We start from the raw sequence: 20485 nt of genomic DNA, 5'->3' as shown, positions 1-20485 counted from the left end.
GGCAGGAGGAGAAGGGGACGACAGAGGATGAGATGGTTGGATGGCATCACCGACTCAATGGACCTGAGTTTAGGTATACTCCGGGAGTTGGTGATGGACAGGGAGGCCTGGCGTGCTGCGGTTCATGGAGTCACAAAGAGTCAGACAGGACTGAGTGACTGAACTGAACTGATTAAACAATTAACTTTTAAATTACTGAGTATTATTATTTACAAATATGTTGCAATTTCTCCAGAATTGTGAAAAATGCTTTTCTATCTCCATGAAGCACTTACTAGTACTCTGTGCACTGAAAAGTTACAAAATAAGTATTTGAAATTCACTCAGTAATTGGCTGGCATGAACATATAAACTGAAGAAGTTTATATGTTGCTTGAACTGGCCTGTCTTTAAAAAGAAAATATCTCTTTGGGAAGCAGAGATACACATCCTAAAATCCCCACCCAAACTCTAGTTCTACAATTTGAAGTAATATAATTTCCTGTTCACTTGTAATCACATACACAGTCAAAAGGGAAAACAAAAGATGCCAAAGTGAACCCAGTAGCTCTATTTCTTAAATTACTATGAATTCCTCAGAGGAGACGCAGTGGCCTATTTGATTTATGAAATACTATGTGTATCAATATAAATGCAATAGAGTAGTGACATATTTGTGATGCTAAAAAGAAGAAAAATAAGTGAAATCTTTGCTATTCAATGTCAGGTGAAATTTAAAAATAGCCCTATTTTTCCCCTAGGTATCTGCACTTCATAATTCTCATAGTTTGCTCTGAAGAGCTATTTATCTCTAAAATCACTTACTGCTTACTGTTCATATAGGAGTCATATTTCAGGATGAGAAAAACACAGATGTGAATATAATGTTGAATTGTGATATCATAATAATTTTTCAATGACCTATTAAAAAAAAGTATCCCTTGATTAAATTATTGTTGGATGCTAAACTTCACCACTCCAGTAACTGAGAACTTCAGAGTTGGCAATGTGAACTTTCACTTCCCTTGAATATTGAGAACACAGTACATTTTGGATGGTACAGACCCAAATTCAGCAATTCAAGAATGACCATGCGTTTTCACACGTCTTATCTGTGTTGTTTTCCTCTCTCATCCTGGAAACCGAAACTATTTTATGGTTCTGCAAAATCCAGTTCTATCTGTTGTTACTATCAGTCGTTCTTTAATTGAATAAATCAGTCTCTGTGGCTCTGGTTTCCTGTCTGTCTAGGCAATAGAGTATGATAGCATTATCTAAAGCGAGGGTTTGCATTAGGTGTTATAGTTCAATTGAAAGGAAAGGTTGGGGGTAAAAAGAGTGTGTGTAAGACTAGTAGATTATAACTTTGAGAAAAACTATGATAGATCACAAAGGTTCATCCATGAGCATAAAAGCAACAGAAAGCAGAGAGAAAGAGATGGAGATAAAGATGGTAAGAACAAATTTTAAAGCAATACCAGAAGCTCATACCAAAGAAAAACAACATGTATGGATTTTCCCATATACACTGTCTAAATTCATCCTCCCTATAATTTTCTGTAAAATTACCCATTGGTGTTACAGACAGGAAACTGAGATTCCACAAATTTAAATGTCTTTCCAACAAGAGTTTCTAAGGTGCGGACATATACTCATGATGACTGATTTTAGTATCATCAAGGAATAGAAGAATCACAGGAAAAGGGACCAGAGCATGGGAGTATGAAGTTAGAAATCTTGGCTTCTCACATTGGCTGGTTGACCTTGGGCAGTTCACGGGGTCTTAGTTTTGTCACTGGTTGAAAGGGCAGGATGTTACCTGCCTTTTCTATGTCGGGGGTAACTGGTAGAGAGAAGCAAATGAGCCAGTGAATAAGACAGTGCTTAGAATCATAAAGTGCAAATATAAGGAGATGCTGTGATGAAGGTTATAAAGATGGTCAGGATGAGGGTGATGATGCTTCCAAAGGGCATGAGTTTAATATATTTTATACTTCTGGGAAATATTTTATTTGGTTGTTCTCATAAAATTGCATTATTAGAATCTGAGTTTGAGCCCTCTGAAGAGGGTATAGCACTGGAGACACTTTGAGCTAAGGCTGCCCCAACTGCAAGACAAAGTGTCCAGCAAAGTTATCCAGATAATTGTGGATCCATTATTCCAGGTTCAATACGATATAGCAATAAGGTTTGGAGAAGAATTTATTTGGCTAATTCAAGGAGAAAAATACTGTTATGATCAAGAAGACAGTGTTAAGATACATTAAATACATTACTCTGATCTTCAGATCATAAAGAAAAATGAACAAGTCTAGAAAATAAACAATAACTTTCCCTAATCAGATGGTCCAATCCAGTCTGTTGAATATATACAGAAATGGTAAGTTTGAAATATAATCTTAAAGACATGTGTTTTTCTAATGCTGAATAGAAAAAGAAAAAAATAAGAAAACTCTCTGGTCAACTCTCATATGAAATTTTACTACTAGCTTCTCTTATAAGAATATATGACCTAAAAAGAAATATATTCCATCTCTATAGTTGTAAATACACACATCAATTCAGTCAACTGAAATTGAGTAAGAGATGTAAACTTTTGCTTTTCTTTTTTTTGTTGTTTTTGTTTTTGTTTTTAACTTTTGCTTTTCAACTGACTTTTTTTATTCTGTGGAGATGCAGTATACAACCTGACACAACTTCATTTATTTTACTTGGGAGTTTACATTGTTTTTTTACTACATAGCATTCTTGAACAGTTGGTCTTTAAATGCCAACTGTTTATATATGGTGAACATATCTATCAAATTACCTGCTTGCTTAAGTCATGACCTTGATATAAATTTAAAGATGAAGACTTCAGAAAACTAGCTGATGGCTTTGAATGCTGAAAATATTTCAGCACCTATTACCCATATTATTAGATGCTACTATACATAAGTACTTTACTTAAAATAACACCATAATTATTTTTTTTTCTTTGAAGGTCTATGAAATTTCAAATAACAGGTAACAGGTTATCATAAACTGGAGTTATCAATACTAAAAATAATAAATGTTCCGATTCTGAACTATTTTTTTATCAGATGTATATTTCTACTGAGTCTGCTTATATTACAGTTTTAACTACAGGAAAAAAGGAAGACTGTTCATTAGGGCTAAAGAAATAATTTAAATGTGCTACTCAAAGGAAACATTTCTCTCCTACCTCATTGATTTTATTTCTCTACAAGACATTCAAAACAGAGAACACGAGAAAAGATGTCACATTTTCTGCGAGACCTTGGCAGAGTTACCTTTGGTCAGTCACAATGCTTCTTCTCACTTTAATCTTGTCCTCTCCAGTGCTCAGGTGAAAACTGTAAACACAAACAGGTATATTCATTATCAGGGCTTCCCAAGTGGCACTAGTGATAAAGAACCCGCTTGTCAATGCAGGAGATGTAAGAGACAAGGGTTCGATCCCTGGGTCACAAAGATCCCCTGGAGGAGGGCGCGGCAACCCACTGCAGTATTCTTGCCTGGAGAACCCCCATGGACAGAGGAGCCTGGTGGGCTATGGTCCACAGAGTTGCAAAGAGTCAGACTCGACTGAAGCAACTTAGCATGCATGCGTGCATATTCATTATCAACCTCATCTGCTGCATGATCAGCAACAAATTTGAGGAGGTGAGAGAAAGAGGCAGAAAGGACGTTCTAAGCCACTGTTAGCAGATGTGTCTTTAGAGGTCCTAGTTCCTTCATAAGCCTGAGACAAATCAGCTCCATGGCCAAATAAAGCTTGGAACTACAGGCCTTCACTCTCTTTCGAAGATTTCACAATCAGTGCATGAAAGAACCTGAGATGCTCGGATATACAGAAACTTGCTCCTGAACTAATCTGACCCTTTGATCCTCTTTTCTGTGAGATATATTATCAATATATCTCAGGTTCATAGAATACATGTTTAGGGCTTCCCTGGTGGCTCAGATGGTAAGGAATCTACCTGCAATGAGAGAGACCTGGCTTTGATCCCTGGGTTGGGAAGATCCCCTGGAGGAGGACATGGCAACCCACTCCAGTATTCTGGCTTGGAGAATCCCATGGACAGAGGAGCCTGGTGGGCTATAGTCCTTGGGGTTGCAAAGAGTAGGACATGACTGAGTGACTAGGCAAAGCACAGCACAAATACACTTAAGAAACTATAAAACTATAAAAACAAGGTGTAAAGGAAGATAGGTAGATAACACAGGTGGAAAATCCCTTCTGCTAGAGATTCATGGAGTATTTAAATAGAAGATTAGTGAAAGTTAATTATGAAAGGCTAGGTTGCAATCATACTGTAGATGTCTAATTTTATAGGAAAAGTGGTCTTCAAAAGGGTACATGCAAACCAGGGAGTGCTCTTGATGATCTACTGGTGTGTGAGAAGCAACTAATTTCTATTTATATTACGTGATAACATATATTGGTTAAGTGATATACACATACACACATGCATACATACAATTTATTTAAAATTACAAATACATTTTGTGAGTACAAGCTAAATTTTTTAAAAATGATTGGGATCTACAATCAAAAATTTTTTAAACCATTACTGCACTGTTGAAGCTTTTTGTGCAAAGCAATGATATAATATATAGAGTTATTTTAGAAAGATTATGAGTATGGTGTGTATTTCTGTATTTTCATGTGTATGTGTGTGTAGGTGTAACCACAGAGAGAGAGTAGTTTTAAATTAGACACTCCTGTTTTTTTGAGCGTGGCAGGGGGAAGGGAGGGCAATACGCCTTGCAGCATGTGGGATCTTAGTTCCCCTAACAGGAATGGAAACTGTGCCCCCTGCAGTGGAAGCACAGAGTCTTAACCACTGGCCGCCAAGCAAGTCCCCTAGACACTACTCTCTATTTCTCAATTTATTCTGTCACTTACCTGATATTAACCACATAAACGGTGTAGTTCCAATTCTGGAAGGTTGAATTGAGCTGAAAATACAATGGAAAGGGTGACTTTGAATTAACACTTTAAAAAAAAGAAATTTAAATCCAGTTTCTTCTCTCCCATTAATTGTTATTGGAATAAGACCCTGGGAAAATTCCAAAGAGCTAAAGGAATGAAAGAAAGGTACAGATAACAGTTACTGAGGCACTGTATGCCAAGAAATTTACCAATGTTTTTTCTTTCATTCTCACAACAGCTAATGAGATAGATATTATCTGCACTATCCTCCCACCCATTACCAAGAAACTAAGCTTCACGGAGATGAAATAGCTCACCCAACTGCAACTAGGAAGTAACAGATCCCAGATTGGAACCCAAATCTATCTGAATGGAAACATTATACTTTCCTCTTTAGCATTATTTTTAGGGCTTTCTCTATAATGGGCTTTCAAGTTAGCTGTAACACTGAGAACTTATCCACAGTAGAGTACATAGGAAAGACTAGCACAGTCCACACCTTCCACATTCTTCATTCAACAAACACTGAGGTGCATTAACACATGTTTTTCTAGCAATCATCTTATCATCTTATAAGAATATTAGTAGTAAGAAAAATGATAAATTAACAATATAGACCTTTAAAAACAAAGATAAGTTCAACATTATGGAGAATTGTGTTATTGATAATTATGTGGTCATTTAACAATCTTTATGGGTCTCAGCACAAAACTTTTTAATGAAACAATAGATTCCTCGCCATAAAAAAAAAAGAACCTTCCATATGTCCAATACAATCACAAAATATTTTAATTTCTTTACTGACATGAAATTCTCTTATTTATATATCATCTCCAAAGAGTTTTTTAGGTCTTGTTTCATACACACATTTAGCCTTCCTTGTGAGCATTTTTAAATTGAATGTAAATTCAAGGAAATTCTGGAAAGAAGCATTAAATTATTTTTAAATTGTAAATAGTAATAACATGAAATAGGGACACCACTTATACTTTCTCTGTTACCAAACACCTGATCTCATATATTACGTCTTAAAGAGAAATGTCCATTAAAGTTTAGTTTCAGATGAAAAATGATGCTATGTTGAAAACCATGCATGAAATAAATATAAATGTAAAATTATACCTTGCCTAAAGCATAAACTCTCCAATGAACGCTGATTTACAGAATTAATAACATTAGAAGTGGTTCATTTGAGAATGAGAATAAAGAATTCTATCTTTTGACTAACACAACATTGAAAATCAACTATACTTCAATAAAATAAATTTTAAAAAACTTTATCTTTTGAAAACATTCTGACTTTAAAAAAGCAGAAAGAAGAATGTGAAAGAAAACGGGATGCAAGATTAAACTCTTTCAGTAAAGCCCTCTCTCCATTTAGAAATTCAATACATCTAGTGTTTAAATTAGCTACTAAGATTAATATGTCATTCCAGAAAGTTGACAGTAGTACTTTTCTTTGATTTCTACTAGATTTTACTCTCCCACCTCAATTTTTGTAACAGAGTTGTTAATTACATACTTTCATTTTCTGTGGGTAACTTGTTGCAAAGGGTGCAGCCTTTAAAAATAAAACTGTTTTCCTATCATTCTTCAAATATATATACATATACATATATCTGAAGAAAGTATATACACTTTTATATATGTAAAGTATTATCATCACTATCTCTCAGTGTATGGTTTAATTTTCTTTTGCTACTGAGGCCACATTTATTAGAAATGTGGCCTTGGTATATGCTCTACCACATAAGAAACTCATTTTTCTTACTTCAGAATGTATACCCAAATGAGAAATTACTTTTTCCACAAAAATTGTCTGAACTGTAGTAGTAAATAAAAGCAGTACAAGGTCCCAAAGTATGCTGTAGATGGGAAATAAAATAATAAAAAATATAAACCTATGGGAAATTAAATTTTTGATATTATATCAGAGAAGAAAAAAATCATTAACATGTATTTATATATGTATACAAATGTATATATAAAACATGTATTTATAAAACAATAAAATAAAATGTTTAGTTTTTTAAATTAGAAATTACCAAAATTTTCACCAATAGAATACTGGTTAAATAAATTATAACTCAAATATCTAGTACAGTGTAGAATGATGTATACAATATTCTATTTTTAATGTAAAAATAAAAATATAAAAATGTATAGTCATTTTCTTTTACATTCACAAACAAATTCTTGGGAAAAAAACAAGAAAAATTCACAGTGATTTCCAAGCAGATAAGTTGGTTTCCAGGCAGATGAGTGTCAAGGATGGGTGGAAGATATTCATGATATACTTTTTATACACTTGGTTTTTGAATCAAAGGCTCAAACAGTGCTAAAAATGCACGACTATTACAGTAAATAAAGATACCTCTCAAAATACTTTTCCAACTGTGCTCTTCTTTTCTTATTTGACATAACAGCCCATTAGGCTCAATTGCTTGTCCTTTATTCAACTATACCTCACTTTCTATTCAAAAGTGCAATACTTCACTTACACTTCCATACATTTATAATGAACAGTATCTTTATTTCAGTATGATCTGTGGGTTCCGTTAGACAGTAGAATCTTTCCCAGATTTCCGTTTAAAGCCCCAAAACAGAAATTTTACAATCCACTTACCCATTCTGCCACCTTGCTCTGTACTTTCACTTCGGGGTGAGGAAGGATGTTTTGAATCACTATGGAAATTCTATAAATAATCCCATCTGTCCATTGGAAACAAGATTCAGTCCATTAGTTATATTTTACAGTCACACACTTATCAGCTTACATTTATAATGACATAATTTCATACAAGGGCTTCCCTTATGGCTCAGCTGGTAAAGAATCCATCAGCAATGCAGGAGACCTGGGTTCGCTCCCTGGGTTAGGAAGATCCCCTAGAGAAGGGAAAGGCTACCCACTCCAGTATTCTGGCCTGGAAAATTTCATGGACTGTATAGCCCATGAGGTAGCAAAGAGTCGGACATGACGGAGCAACTAAGAAATGCCTTCTACATAGGTACAGAAATTTTCTGTACAGGTCATTTTCAGTGACTTTTGCAACTTTTAGAAATAGTCATCATTTAGTTTACTTATAGGTAAGTCATTGCTTCTAAATTATCACCTATATATGTTCCTTTATAAGTCTTAATTCTATAAATTTCTCCCTACTGTCTGTTAAATGATTTTTCATGTACAATTTGATTTCCTGTAACCAAAAATTATCCTTTTTTAACATTATGAAGAATGATAGTTTGAGATGTGAAAACTTGAGTAAGATGATGGGCAGAACTTAATTTGGAAAAGAATAGGTATCATGTATTTTTCACCCACAGCCCCTTATTCTCTCTATCTTCTTTCCCCTGCCCCACAAAAGCATTTTCTTCTACTTAAGTTGTTGGGTTCATTTTCACCAGATTTTTTCATCAAAATTCCATAAGTGCAGTCATTTGTATCAAGTAAAGGAGGAAAAAAGAAAGAATATTTGCAGATGGACTTTTAACTGGACTTGCGTGTAAAAGAAAATCCTATGTCAGAAGGAAGTTGTCCTTTTTTGCAGGAGAGAAGTGCAATCTTTAAAGTAGTCTGCCATACATATATATTTTTCTTTTTTTTTTTTAAATGAAAATCGAACTGACCAGCCAGGGTTTGCTAAATTTCTCTAGATATGTGCTAAAAGATATCTTACTACAAATAGTAATGAGAAAAAGACTCTTTTTAAATATGGTAGATAATACAGAGAAAAAATATTGATTCTTCATTATTGTCAATCAATCATCTATCTCCATGGTTATAAACATGAGTAAAATATACATGTTGTTTGTTGTTTAGTCACTCAGTCATGTCCAGCTCTTTTGTAACTCCATGGACTGTAACTTGCCAGGCTCCTCTGTCCATGGAATTTCCCAGACAAAAATACTAGAGTGGGTTGTCATTTCCTTCTCCTGGGGATCTTCCCAACCCAGGGATCAAACTTGTATCTCCTGCATTGCAGGTGGAGACTTTACTGCTGAGCCACTGGGGAAGCCAAAATATGCATAGCAAATGTAAAAATATATTATTAAAACAATGGGGAAAAGATTTAATGAAGATTTGGGGGAAGTAGTACATAAAAGTACAAAAGTATGTCTCTTAGGAACTCCCAAATCTACCAAAATGCAAATTCCAGTCACACTCCTAAAGGAATGTTTTCCAATATAGGGGTCAGAAACTCATGCTTTAAAAAAAAACCACTCCCAGATGTAATAATTTGTCTATGAGATCAGCATAAGTCCAAAGATATTTAGTTTAATTTGTGCATACTAAGTTATTAGAAGTCCAGCTTCTAAAACTCTTCACATATTTTAATAACCTTGACTTTATCTTCCTTTAAAAAACTGAATGAAAAATTACAGGAGTGTATGTAAAATAAATGATAATAAGTCAGGCAAACAAACAAACAAATTTACACTGTAGACCTCATCATATCAAATCGTGGACATTCTGAATGACTCAGAGGGAATTTAAATTCCAGAAGTCCAAGATTCTAAACCAATGTTAGGAATCAAGGGGTATTCTGTGCACGTTGCCTGATGCCAGTTAAGTATTAAAACTGACAAACTACCACTAGATGGAGACCTAAAGCGTGTGTCTGTGTTAGGAATTGCAGTCTTGCCCTCTCAGGAAAATCCTGCAAAATATTAAAAATGAGTATTTTTAATCACTCACATTTCTGAAATTTTACAGAAGCATCCAAACATTTAAGATTTTTTTTTTAGATTTAAAATATTTCTCATTTTTTTCCTAATTCACTGTTTTTATAAATGAGAAAGACATTCCATATCAGAGTCAGTCTAAATCCCTATAGGACTCTCCCCAGTGTTATGCTGTTTATGGCAAATAAAATATATGACTATACCAAACAACCTACCCCTAAGTGTTGGAGATTCGCCCATGCTATGAATCTTTTTTCATATAGTCTTGCTTTAGAAGTCTCAGAATGAGATATTTATATATTCAGCAAAAATTATTCAATGCTGTCTACTTGTTATACTTATTTAAAATTTTTGGATAATGCAGTCAACAAGTAATCCAAAGAAATGCCCAAGAATGAATTGTCAAAGTGAGATAAAATATCCACTGAAGGTCTGGTGAGAAAGGTTTTGGACTGCAGCGAAATAACTGGCTTAAGCATTGCCACTGCAGAAAATGCACAATTGAGACACACCAACGCAGACTTTTCCAGGTCATCCTGGTAATCAAGTCATCTTCTTCTACAGATATAACAAATCCTATCGTTTCTCAATAAGAAAGCTATCCACAAATCTTCATCTGTTCCAGAGACTTCAAAAGCTGTATGTATTGTCCTAATAATGACATCCCAGTCTAAAGAATGCGTGACACTTTTATCCAATTAGATGACTCTTCCAGCCCCACAAAACTTCAAAGCAGAAACCATTACTTGCCATAACAGATTTGGTATCAAAACATATGCCTGCCTGTAGATCTTTTCCTTTTTTAATTTTCTTAACACTCTTCTCAGAATTTCTTGGAACATTTAGAAATGAGACTACTCTCCATTCAAGGGAATGAAGTAGGTTTGAAAAGGAGGGTTTTAAAATATGCATTTGAAAAGATAGATTTTAAAGTAGAAATTGAATGCTATTTTACATTCAAGATTACTCCTTTGACTGGTGCAGAGGCAATTATAGTAGACAGTGGCATTTACCATATGACTGGAGTACTGCTCATCACACATACAATTTCTTTAAGTTATTTGGCATATAAAGCTAGACTGATTGTTGGGTCCACATGAATACCCTGAGAGTGAATTTTTTTGAGTAGTGAAATGTATGTGAGAAACTAGAAACAGTGATACAATTTGCACTTGTAGGTTTTTAGAAGAATAATAAGGACTAACAAAGTCAGTTCCTTACTTTGATTGCTTGTGCTAATCTCACAAAAGTTTAATATTCAGCAGCAGTACAGTGATGCTTCAAGCATAGAACATATGATTTGGGATGGAAATAATAATAAGTCCAAGAGCTTTTCTTGGGAATGCAGTGGAAAAGACACAAAGGTTATTTGTGGGAATACCTAAATTGTTCCTCATATACTGAAATATGTTTGTGAAAAGTAGCTTAAAAGATAAGATTTTCTTAGTATATAATCTGAACTATCAGATTAAAATCCTATTGAAAAATAACAAAAATAACTTTATGCAAGGGAATAGGGACATTTCACAAAAGCCATGAAAACAAATTCTCTTCATGTACTCAAAAAATACATCTGATTGCCAAACAGTTTAAATCCCTCTTCCCTCACCACACCAGCATATCATGACTGATGAATTAGATTTCTTTGATAGTAGATTTCTTTGATAGTGCAGAGTTTATAAGGCTGGATAAGGTAGATGACAGATCTGATAGCTGTGGATCGTTCTTACAGTGAACAAAACAGCATTCTCTAATATATCAGATCCGAGGCCTGAGAATGTTTACCATATCAGTTTCCCAAGAAAAGTGTATTTGAAATTGCTGATAGCATGTGAATGATCTCAGATAGTCTAGAATAGGACATTAAATCCCATTTATTCAAGTAATTCAAGTACTCAAGGTAAACAAGTAATTCTCTTTTCAATTATTTCAAATTTAACTACACCAAAGACAAAAAACTTAATTACAGTGGGTCTTGTAACCCTCCCTTTTAAAAAAAAAATAATGAAGGCTTCAAGTGCTGAGATGTGAGAAGGCAATTGGATATAGAGAGAATTCAGTAGCATTGTTTTCATTATATTTATTTTCACTTTACACTTCTATTTTAAGACAAGCAGTACTAGTTTCAGTTTACAACTGAATATTTGCCCATATAAATATATATATTTATATATATTTTCCCATATAAATAATGTAAATGTTTAAGTAAAAAAAGTGAGTCAATTTAGGGGGGAAAAACCTATTATAAACAGTAGAAGTCCCCCCGAAATTGACTGTTCAAGGATGTGGTAAAATTGAGATGCTGCACAAATTTGAGTACAATTTGAGACTATTTCTACTACATGAGGACTTTCAAATATTTTTAAGTGCTCAGATTACATTTTTATCAAGAATGATCTGAATTCGAGTTTTCTTTCTTTAAAGTGGCCAAATCAAAACCATTTGAACTGATTCTAACATTTGCTTTTTTTGTTGAAGGTTATGACGCAGAGAGAGATGGACTGAATAAGGCTCTCTTCAAGAATGTCAGAAATGACATGATTGAGTGAATACAGCTCCACTCCACCAAGTCGAGGACTCTGAAGCATCATGTAAACGTTCTTGGGCAGTAGAGGATGTGCCAGTCCTGGAGGGAGAATGCCACAGAGGCTCTTTGTATGTTCATACAAAGAGTGAAATACTTAGTTAGAATTATAATATTCCCATCTACTGGCTAGAGTCCATGTGAAATATGCACTGGAAATTTCAGCTGCTTTTGCTTTCTTGGGGGTTGCTGGAATTTTTGCTCCATCATAAATCTCCTTGGCGTAACTACCAGAATAACCATAAACACTTCCCTGAATCGATGTCTTTATAACCCTAATGAAATTTATATCTACGTTTCATGTAAAATATTCCATACTTTCAATTTAAATGTCCTTACAGAGGAAGTTGATGTAACCCCCAAGGCCAAAAGAAAAAAGGAACTATGCTGGTTTCTTTTCTCTGGGTTTTGGTCCCTGGTGATGCATCACAGATGTCTTGGCCTTACAAGTTAAATGATTAAGGTTGAGAAAATTCCTTTGTTTCTAATACCTCATATTTGAGAATATTATTGTGTTTGAGGCAATGATGTGGTCACCTGATTGGAATTCTCTTTTTTGGAAGAAACTGAAACCACTTACTCTGACAAAAAGCTATGTATGTAGTCAATACAGGTAGCAGATTAAATAATCAACCTGACATTTCCCTGGTTCACTTCTTATGTAACTTTGCAAATTACAAATAATATAAACAGAAATGTATTTGTACAAAGAAAAAAACAGGAGGTATTGACAGTTACTTGAAGTTTTGTCAGTTAAAAATTGATTTATGATTTAGTTAATATCCAATCACATTCTAACTATTGTGTGTGTGTATTTTAGTTGCTCAGCTGTGTCTGACTGTTTGCGAATCTATGGACTCTAGCCCACTGAACGCCTCTGTCCATGGAATTCTCCAGTCAAGAATACTGGAGGTAGCCATTATTCCTCAACAAATAAAAACAAAGAGCAAAGTATTACTGTATAAAAATGATCTAAACGTCACAAATGTTTGAACATAAAGTTGGCCTCAGTAAGAAGTTAAATTACTAAAATTATGTAGTTTTTTGAGATTACAAATTTCTTTAAAAGAGGTTTCTTTAGAGAATAATCTGACAGAACACCATAAATATTTTTCTTTTCAGATTGCTGTATAATGCAAACTCATTCCTTTTAACTAATGTCTTTCTCTGAAAGCTTCCTTTGAAAGAAATTTTAGCTAAAATTCAGAAATGTGATACTAGATGTGTACTCATTCCATTGGTTATTCGGGGAACTCAAGGCAATCAAATGATATTTATTTTACTACTCTTGCAAATGTACAAATGTCCCAGTTGATTCTAACAATAGACACTTTGTTGGAATATTAGATATTTCCACCTTTGGAATACAGGTGTTCATCAAGTCAGACATACTACAAATAGAAAAGGTAGTGATTTCTTACCATTCCTTTGTTTATCGGTTCTGTTAGTAACAGGCATGTTAGTGGTGACAGTGGGTGATGTAGTACTAGGAGGGTTTACAGTAGCTGGTAATAAAGATGAGAAAGATGTAATTTTGCAAAAAGCACATGAAAGTTAATATGGATAAGCAATCTATAATTGATGCATGAAAATATATAGAGGAGGAACAGAAACCATTTCTTGCCACTAAACACAAGTTTCAAGGTTACAACGTATAAAATGAAGCAATGCCTTCTATAGCACATTAAGAATCTGTTCCCATGGTCTTTGGTGCTATCTTGTACGAGAGTCTGGAACTGGCACAAAGAGAATGGAGAAAGAACATTCAGATTCTAGACCTAAGTTTGCCATCAAGAGGCTGATGATCACACAGCAAATGAATAAAGCTTCCTAGAACTCAGTCTCCTAAGTCTATAAAAAGAAAGGCTAGAGAAGGAAGTCTGAATACCACCTGTCAGCTTGAAAATTATCTAAACTAAGTTAGCCTTTCTGATACACTGAGATTAGCAAAATAAAATTTCAGAAGAAAATATACGTCTCCTAGAGAAGATAAATGTGAAGAAAAAAAAGAGAATGAAATGTGCGGATGACATCATCATCTAAAGATCCCAATAACTTTACTAAACACTGATGGACAAAATGGATTTCATAAGGGCGAGCCTTACAGGAGGGATTTTTCAAAGCAGTATGTCAAAGCTATGTTTCTGATTCTACTAAACCTCAACAATTAAACCTATGTAATGCTTTGATAATATCTTTCTAAAGGATTCTGGAGGAACAATGTAAGTAGTAAAATAACTATACACATAATTTTCTTTTAGTTTATCTTAGGAGTATATTTGTATAAGATGTACATTTCTATTCTACAATAACTATTTGTTACATATTCCTTTTAAATGGGCTTTCCTGGTGACTCAGACGGTAAAGAATCCATCTACCTGCAACAAGGGAGACCTGAGTTTGATCCCTGGGTTGGGATCTCTTAATTAGAAAAAAATTACCTAAATTTAAAACATTTCAGTAATTATAAAAAGAATCACCTTTCAAAGGATCTTTAGAAAATACTGAATTCATTATTCAAAATGTCTATTCTTAACTAAAATAACTTTTTCATTCCAAAATAATATACAACACTTAAGAATGAGGATTCTTTTTGAAATCTTTTATATTTTTAAATTGTGAACAATCAGTTATATTTATGTAATGCAAAATACATCTAAGTCTCAGATTAAAAGAAAAAAATTAAAATTAAAAAAAAACCTTCACGGCTTGAACTAAGCAAAATTAAGGCTTTTTAAAATTTCATTTAACTATTTTAAAACCACACTGAGTTCATCAAAAGAAAGTACTTAATGATTTTATTATCTTAAGGTATTCATCGACAATAATATCAAGAAACAATGCCTCAGAAAAGAAAAATAATAATGAGTTGCACCCCTTCTCCCTGCCTACCCTACTTCCACACTGGAACTATAAAAGAGAGCTCATGTTTCTATTCACTTCGTCTCACTTCTAACCCATCACTTTAATCCTATGACCTTCTTAATAAAAGATTCAACTTTACAAAAGGCACGGTCATGATTCTTAATGTGGCATATAGAAATGCTACTTCAAAAAGAAGTATATAATAGAATAAATGGATGGAAATGGGTCATGGATAATCAGAAGAAGCAATGATAAAATTAAAGCAAAATATTATAAAATTTATGCAACTATGGATTATTCAGCATGCAACTATTCAATACATAATATATAATTATAATACTGATCATAGTATAGTCATTATGCACTGTAATAATTAATAAAATTACATTCATATTAGTAATAAGGTAACTATTTTTATCTTAATATTTAAGTTACATTGCACATCATAAATTGCCTCATGGCCTTGTCTTAAACTTAATTGACTATTCAACTTAATTTTTCCTCTTGTTTTTTAGACATGAATACTTTTTCAAAATATTGTATGGCTATATTTATACTGGACAATATTTTTGAGACGAAATAGAGGGGAAAAATGAAGTCAATCCTTCCTAATAGCATATAATTATTCACATTTTAAAAACTCAGTGCTTTATGGAAATGTGGTCATCCAGTGTGTGAATGCATTCTTTCTCTACACTGTGCACCCACACAACTAAAACACATCCAGAAATTCTTCTGGTTTGCTGGTTTCTGGCTTCTCAAGTAAAAATGAAGATAAAATTCAAAACAATGACAACTACATTTTCCAAAACAGCAAGTAGGAAACAGACACTCCAGAGGACGATGTTGACTCCCTACCTTGGCAGAGGGTCCCCAAATCTGCACAGCTGGCTAGTTCTGCTGCTGGGAGTGGAATCAGGTAGGAACCTTGACCAACACAGAAAGATTGTACAAAATAAGACTTATGATTTAATGATATTATCCAGAAAGAAAAAAATCATAAATCATTTGGTTGGTATAAAAGGAGCAGCCCTGGAAGAGTCCATCAGTAATATTTTAACATCAAGAAAGTCTCTGTGTCTTAATTTCCACAAATGTAAAATCAAGCTACTGAAATTTCTCTCAAAATCTTTAACTCAATCTACTGACCCCCTCCACACACGAAAGGAAAGAAGTGCTACCACCCCTTAAACTGTGCATAAGGAGTTTAGGACTTTTTCACAAAACAAATTATAAAGCTTTGGTGGAAATTCATACAAGTGAAATAATAAGAACATGAAAGATAAGTTTCAAAAGTGAACATGGATATTATTAATGCTCATAAAATACATATTTTTGGTTTACAGGTCCTAGCACATACTAGCTGCAATTCCAGAAATAAGTTTCCGTGACTTCAAGTTGGTCTCTGTGCCTTTTTATTTCGAGTTTTGCCTGACTCATCCTCAACAGGAAACAAATTTTGAGCTGATTTTCTAGTAGGAATACTGGATTTTCTCTGTTGCACTAAATCTCTCTCTGGCTGTTAACAGGCTTTTATCAACAGGTTGAGGCTGAGGGAGAAGGGCTAAACTTATCACAAAGCATATTTTACTATGACTAAGAAGAGAAGAGTAAATACAAACATATGCATACCATAAATCTTTGGCCACCTAATGCGAAGAGCGGACTCATTGGAAAAGACCCTGATTCTGGGAAAGACTGAGGGCAGGAAGAGAAGGGAGTGAAAGAGGATGAGATGGTTGGATGGCATCACGGACTCAAAGGGCATGAGTTTGAGCAAACTCCAGGAGATGGTGAAGGACAGGGAAGTCTGGCATGCTGCAGTCCATAGGGGTGCAAAGAGTTGGACACGACTGACTGACTGAACAACACGAAAATGCACATACATATACATACACACATATATTGAATTTTTAAAGAACATTTCTATAATAGTAACTATATTCTAATATTTAAACATTTTCCGAACTTCTTGTGGCAATGGTACATGAAGACAGACCAGGTAGATGAGCCAACAAAAGATGTCTAATTAGATTAATTGTGTGCATAAGAAGAAAGAATCCCAACAATTTAGCAGCATCTCAGGAGCATAGTTTCTTCACTCTTAATTGCCTCAAGGAACTGGCCCAAGAAAGAAATCATTTTATTTTAGAAAGAGCCAACCCTTGGGCCTCTGGTCTGTGATGTTAGCTGGCAAGAAGATTTTATTACAGACCTTTACATGTTCATTCAATAAACATTCACTTGCTGTTAACAGTATGAGAAACAGGGAGGCTAGAAGAATGCTTTAAAACTATGTCTCTGCTCTCAGAGAGACATGAATGGGAGGTGGCTTCACAGTTTTCACAGAGAAATATAGATGCATAGTGGTCCAAAGGAGCATGTGACCAGCAGTTTGGTGAGAAGGGTGAACAGAAAATCCTTTACAAAGATTAACTGGAAATATGAGGGGTCACTATACTGATCAGAGGATAAGAGACTAGAGATGGTTATTATTGGCAGACTGAATTACACAGACAAATTCCAAGAAGAAGGCTTCCCAGGTGGCACTAGTGGTAGAGAACCCACCTGCCAGTGCAGGAGATGTTAAGAGATGTGGGTTCAATCCCTGGTTCGGGAAGATGCCCTGAAGGAGTGCTTGGCAACTGACTCCAGTATTCTTGCCTGAAGAATCTCATGGATGGAGGAGCCTGGCAGGCTACAGTCCTTAGGGTCACAGAGTTGGACACGATTGAAGCACCTTAGCATGCACACGTGCATACCAAGAATGTAGTCAAACCGACTGTGAACCCAAATGGCATGGCATTTCTGGAGTAGGACATTTATAGAAAATTCGTAGGAATGACCAGATAGAGAGGCAATGGACAGCTGTACAGGGCCTTGTAGAATGCAGGCACTATGAATTCTGGGACTTTGTGTCTTTCTTCCAATAGTGTATCCCTCACACGTAATAGCTGGGTCCTCAAAGTTTACTGAATAAATTACTGAATACATTATGAATGACTGTGAAATTTTGAACTCTTTCTTAAAGAAACAGAAAAAACAAAAGGGAACTTGGTGAGAAAATTATATTTAAATTTAAAAACAATCACTTTTGAAGCTCCATAACTAACTAAAAGAGAAGAGACACAAGAAGCCTGAATAAGACTAATAATTCAGGTTTCATATCTTGAGTCCACTGAGGATGGACAGAATGAGATGGATACGAGACTTGAAGAGACAAAAATAGCTCTTGTTAATGATTTTACAGAATTCAAGTTAAGAAAGTTTCATGGAGGGTGTGGCCACATCGAGTATACAGTAAAGGTCGTCAATGATGAAGACTGAGAAGACCCTTCACTTTGGAATTTCGCTAACAGCTCTACAAAAATTCCCTTCAATAGCGTGGGAATAATGAATTCTAGATCTACAATGTTTGAGAAGTGAATGAGAAAAAGAGGAAGCCTGGCTACGAAAGGAAGCAGAGATGGGGTGAGCGGGGGGTGGTGTTAAAGATAAAACTTAATAGCAAGTGTACTATGGAGAAAGAGTATGTGAGAGGTATAAGCTGAAGCCAGCCTAGAATTCGATCTTGAGTGTTTTCTGCCCATTATTTCTTCCCATCACACTGAACTGATGCCCCTCTTCTTGCAGGACCTTACTTCTCCTTTAGGTATTTACATTTTAGTAAGGAACTTTTGAACACTGAAAAGCTCTTAAAACTCAAAATGACTGAGGAAATCTCAGCCAACGTAACACGCGAGAAGAGACCCTTGGACGGAGTTCCTGTGCTGCTCAAATTACACACAATGTTGGCAGACACAGGCTCCTAAGGCCACTTCTGGCATTGATAGAGTATCTCTGGAAGACAAAGGGAGATAAGGGAACAACACTGTGGGAAAGAAGCTTTCAGGCTAACTACATATCCACCACAGGGTACCAAAGAGCTGAGAGGTGGAACTAAGGAAAGAAAATCAGAAGACTTAGGATTAGAGTAAGATACTTAACAATTTTCTTTAACATCTCATCAGTTTGATTATATGGTAGCAAGTCTAAATTTCATTCTGTGACATACTTGTCATGGAAAATTTGCTTCTCAGTTTTATCAGTTGTTCCTTCCTGGGTACTTTTAGTTTAGCAAATTGACAATGCTTTATAAATACTTTATAAACATTATTTTATGATGATTCAGTATAGCAACAGAAATTACATTTGAAGTTTGTTTCAGTGAAAATGGTTCGAATACAAGTGACAGATTTAATTAGAAAGGTCTGGAATATTGATAAATGAAATCTTACATTACAAATACACCAAATTACATGAACAAATACATAAAATATTAAAAATCCGCACAAACTTTTCATTTGCAGTCAGTTCAGTTTCTGGCATATCTACATAGAAAAGTCATTCTTCCAATCAATTTTTCTAGGTGGATAGATTTACAAACCAGAAGATTATTAAGGAAGAAGAGACAATTCTTTCTCCTGGATATATTTATAATTAAGAAATTGCTTTCAGAATATGACCTATGTATAGCCTCTGGTATTTGTGGATACTACAAAGGGATTTAAAGGTATTTACTTAATATTAGCCGCAAAAATTAAAGCCAAATTTCCTTTAAAAATGAGGTCTCTGAAAAACGGCAGTTGATAAAAAGCTATACAGCTGTTAATCTTTCTTCTCTATATTTTGTTCTTCCAAAATCTTGTTACAGAGAGGAGTCAATATTTATACAAGTTGTAGTAAAAAAACACTGACTAGCTAACCACTCATCTCACACCCTAGTTAATGACAATCCAAACAATAGTTGACAAAGCTAAAACTCTCATGTGAGTTGCACTAGTAAGACAAATATTAATTCCTTTCAATTCCCTCTTTGTAACTGTTAGTAAATTGAATTCAAAATTTTTCATAAATGTATTTAAAATTATTTTGGATGCCATTTATGCTCATAAAGAGTTTGGGCATCTTCAAAGGATAAAGTCCTTTGTAAAAATAAGTGATTTCATCTTTGTTATTTAAAAAAAAATTCAGTCATCTAAAAATGCTACACTCAATAATTTGTTAGGAATGAAGGGAAGGAGCCAATAGTGAAATCAGAGTTTTATGGCTCTGAGGGACAGAACTGTAACAATCGAAAATGAAAGGATAGGAATCCAAGAGCTGATGAAGTCTTGGTAATTAAGTGTAAAATTTCAGAGAGGAAAACAAAAGTCGGTCCAAATCCAAAAATATCTAGAAAAGAAAAACATCAAAGTTGGATACTTATGAATTATATCTTATCTCTACATTCACAGTGGTTAATAAATGGAAGTGATTAATAAATGCTTGTTAAATAAATGTAATTTGTTTGAACTTAAACTATTCATTGAGTTATACAGTACCACTCCTCAGGAAAGTCCAGTCATCAGTAAAATAAATAAAACTGGTATAGAAGGCACTGTCTGTTCTTTGTG

At 34.4% G+C, this 20485-nt stretch overlaps 1 protein-coding gene across 4 annotated transcripts in view; it reads right to left on the bottom strand.

Moving 5' to 3' along the window:
- The window catches only part of ADGRG6 (adhesion G protein-coupled receptor G6), a 152410-nt gene that overhangs the window by 58252 nt on the left and 73673 nt on the right, over window positions 1–20485 (bottom strand). For 3 of the 4 annotated variants that reach the window (XM_081530966.1, XM_081530965.1, XM_081530967.1), the window contains exons 5-8: window positions 15909–15977; window positions 7545–7630; window positions 4892–4944; window positions 3273–3335 (exon numbers count right to left, since the gene is read on the bottom strand). In XM_081530966.1, the coding sequence (XP_081387092.1) occupies window positions 3273–3335; window positions 4892–4944; window positions 7545–7630; window positions 15909–15977 (271 nt within the window). Of the gene's footprint in view, window positions 1–3272; window positions 3336–4891; window positions 4945–7544; window positions 7631–13606; window positions 13691–15908; window positions 15978–20485 lie in introns of all 4 variants that reach the window. The other variant, XM_081530964.1, reaches the window with a different exon arrangement.

The sequence above is a fragment of the Giraffa tippelskirchi genome, chromosome 9 (genome assembly GCF_054371585.1).
Source record: "Giraffa tippelskirchi isolate mGirTip1 chromosome 9, T2T-mGirTip1v1.2.pri, whole genome shotgun sequence".
Taxonomy (NCBI): domain Eukaryota; kingdom Metazoa; phylum Chordata; class Mammalia; order Artiodactyla; family Giraffidae; genus Giraffa; species Giraffa tippelskirchi.
The sequence above is the reverse complement of the archived record's forward strand: the minus strand, read 5'-3'. Positions and strand labels throughout refer to the sequence as shown.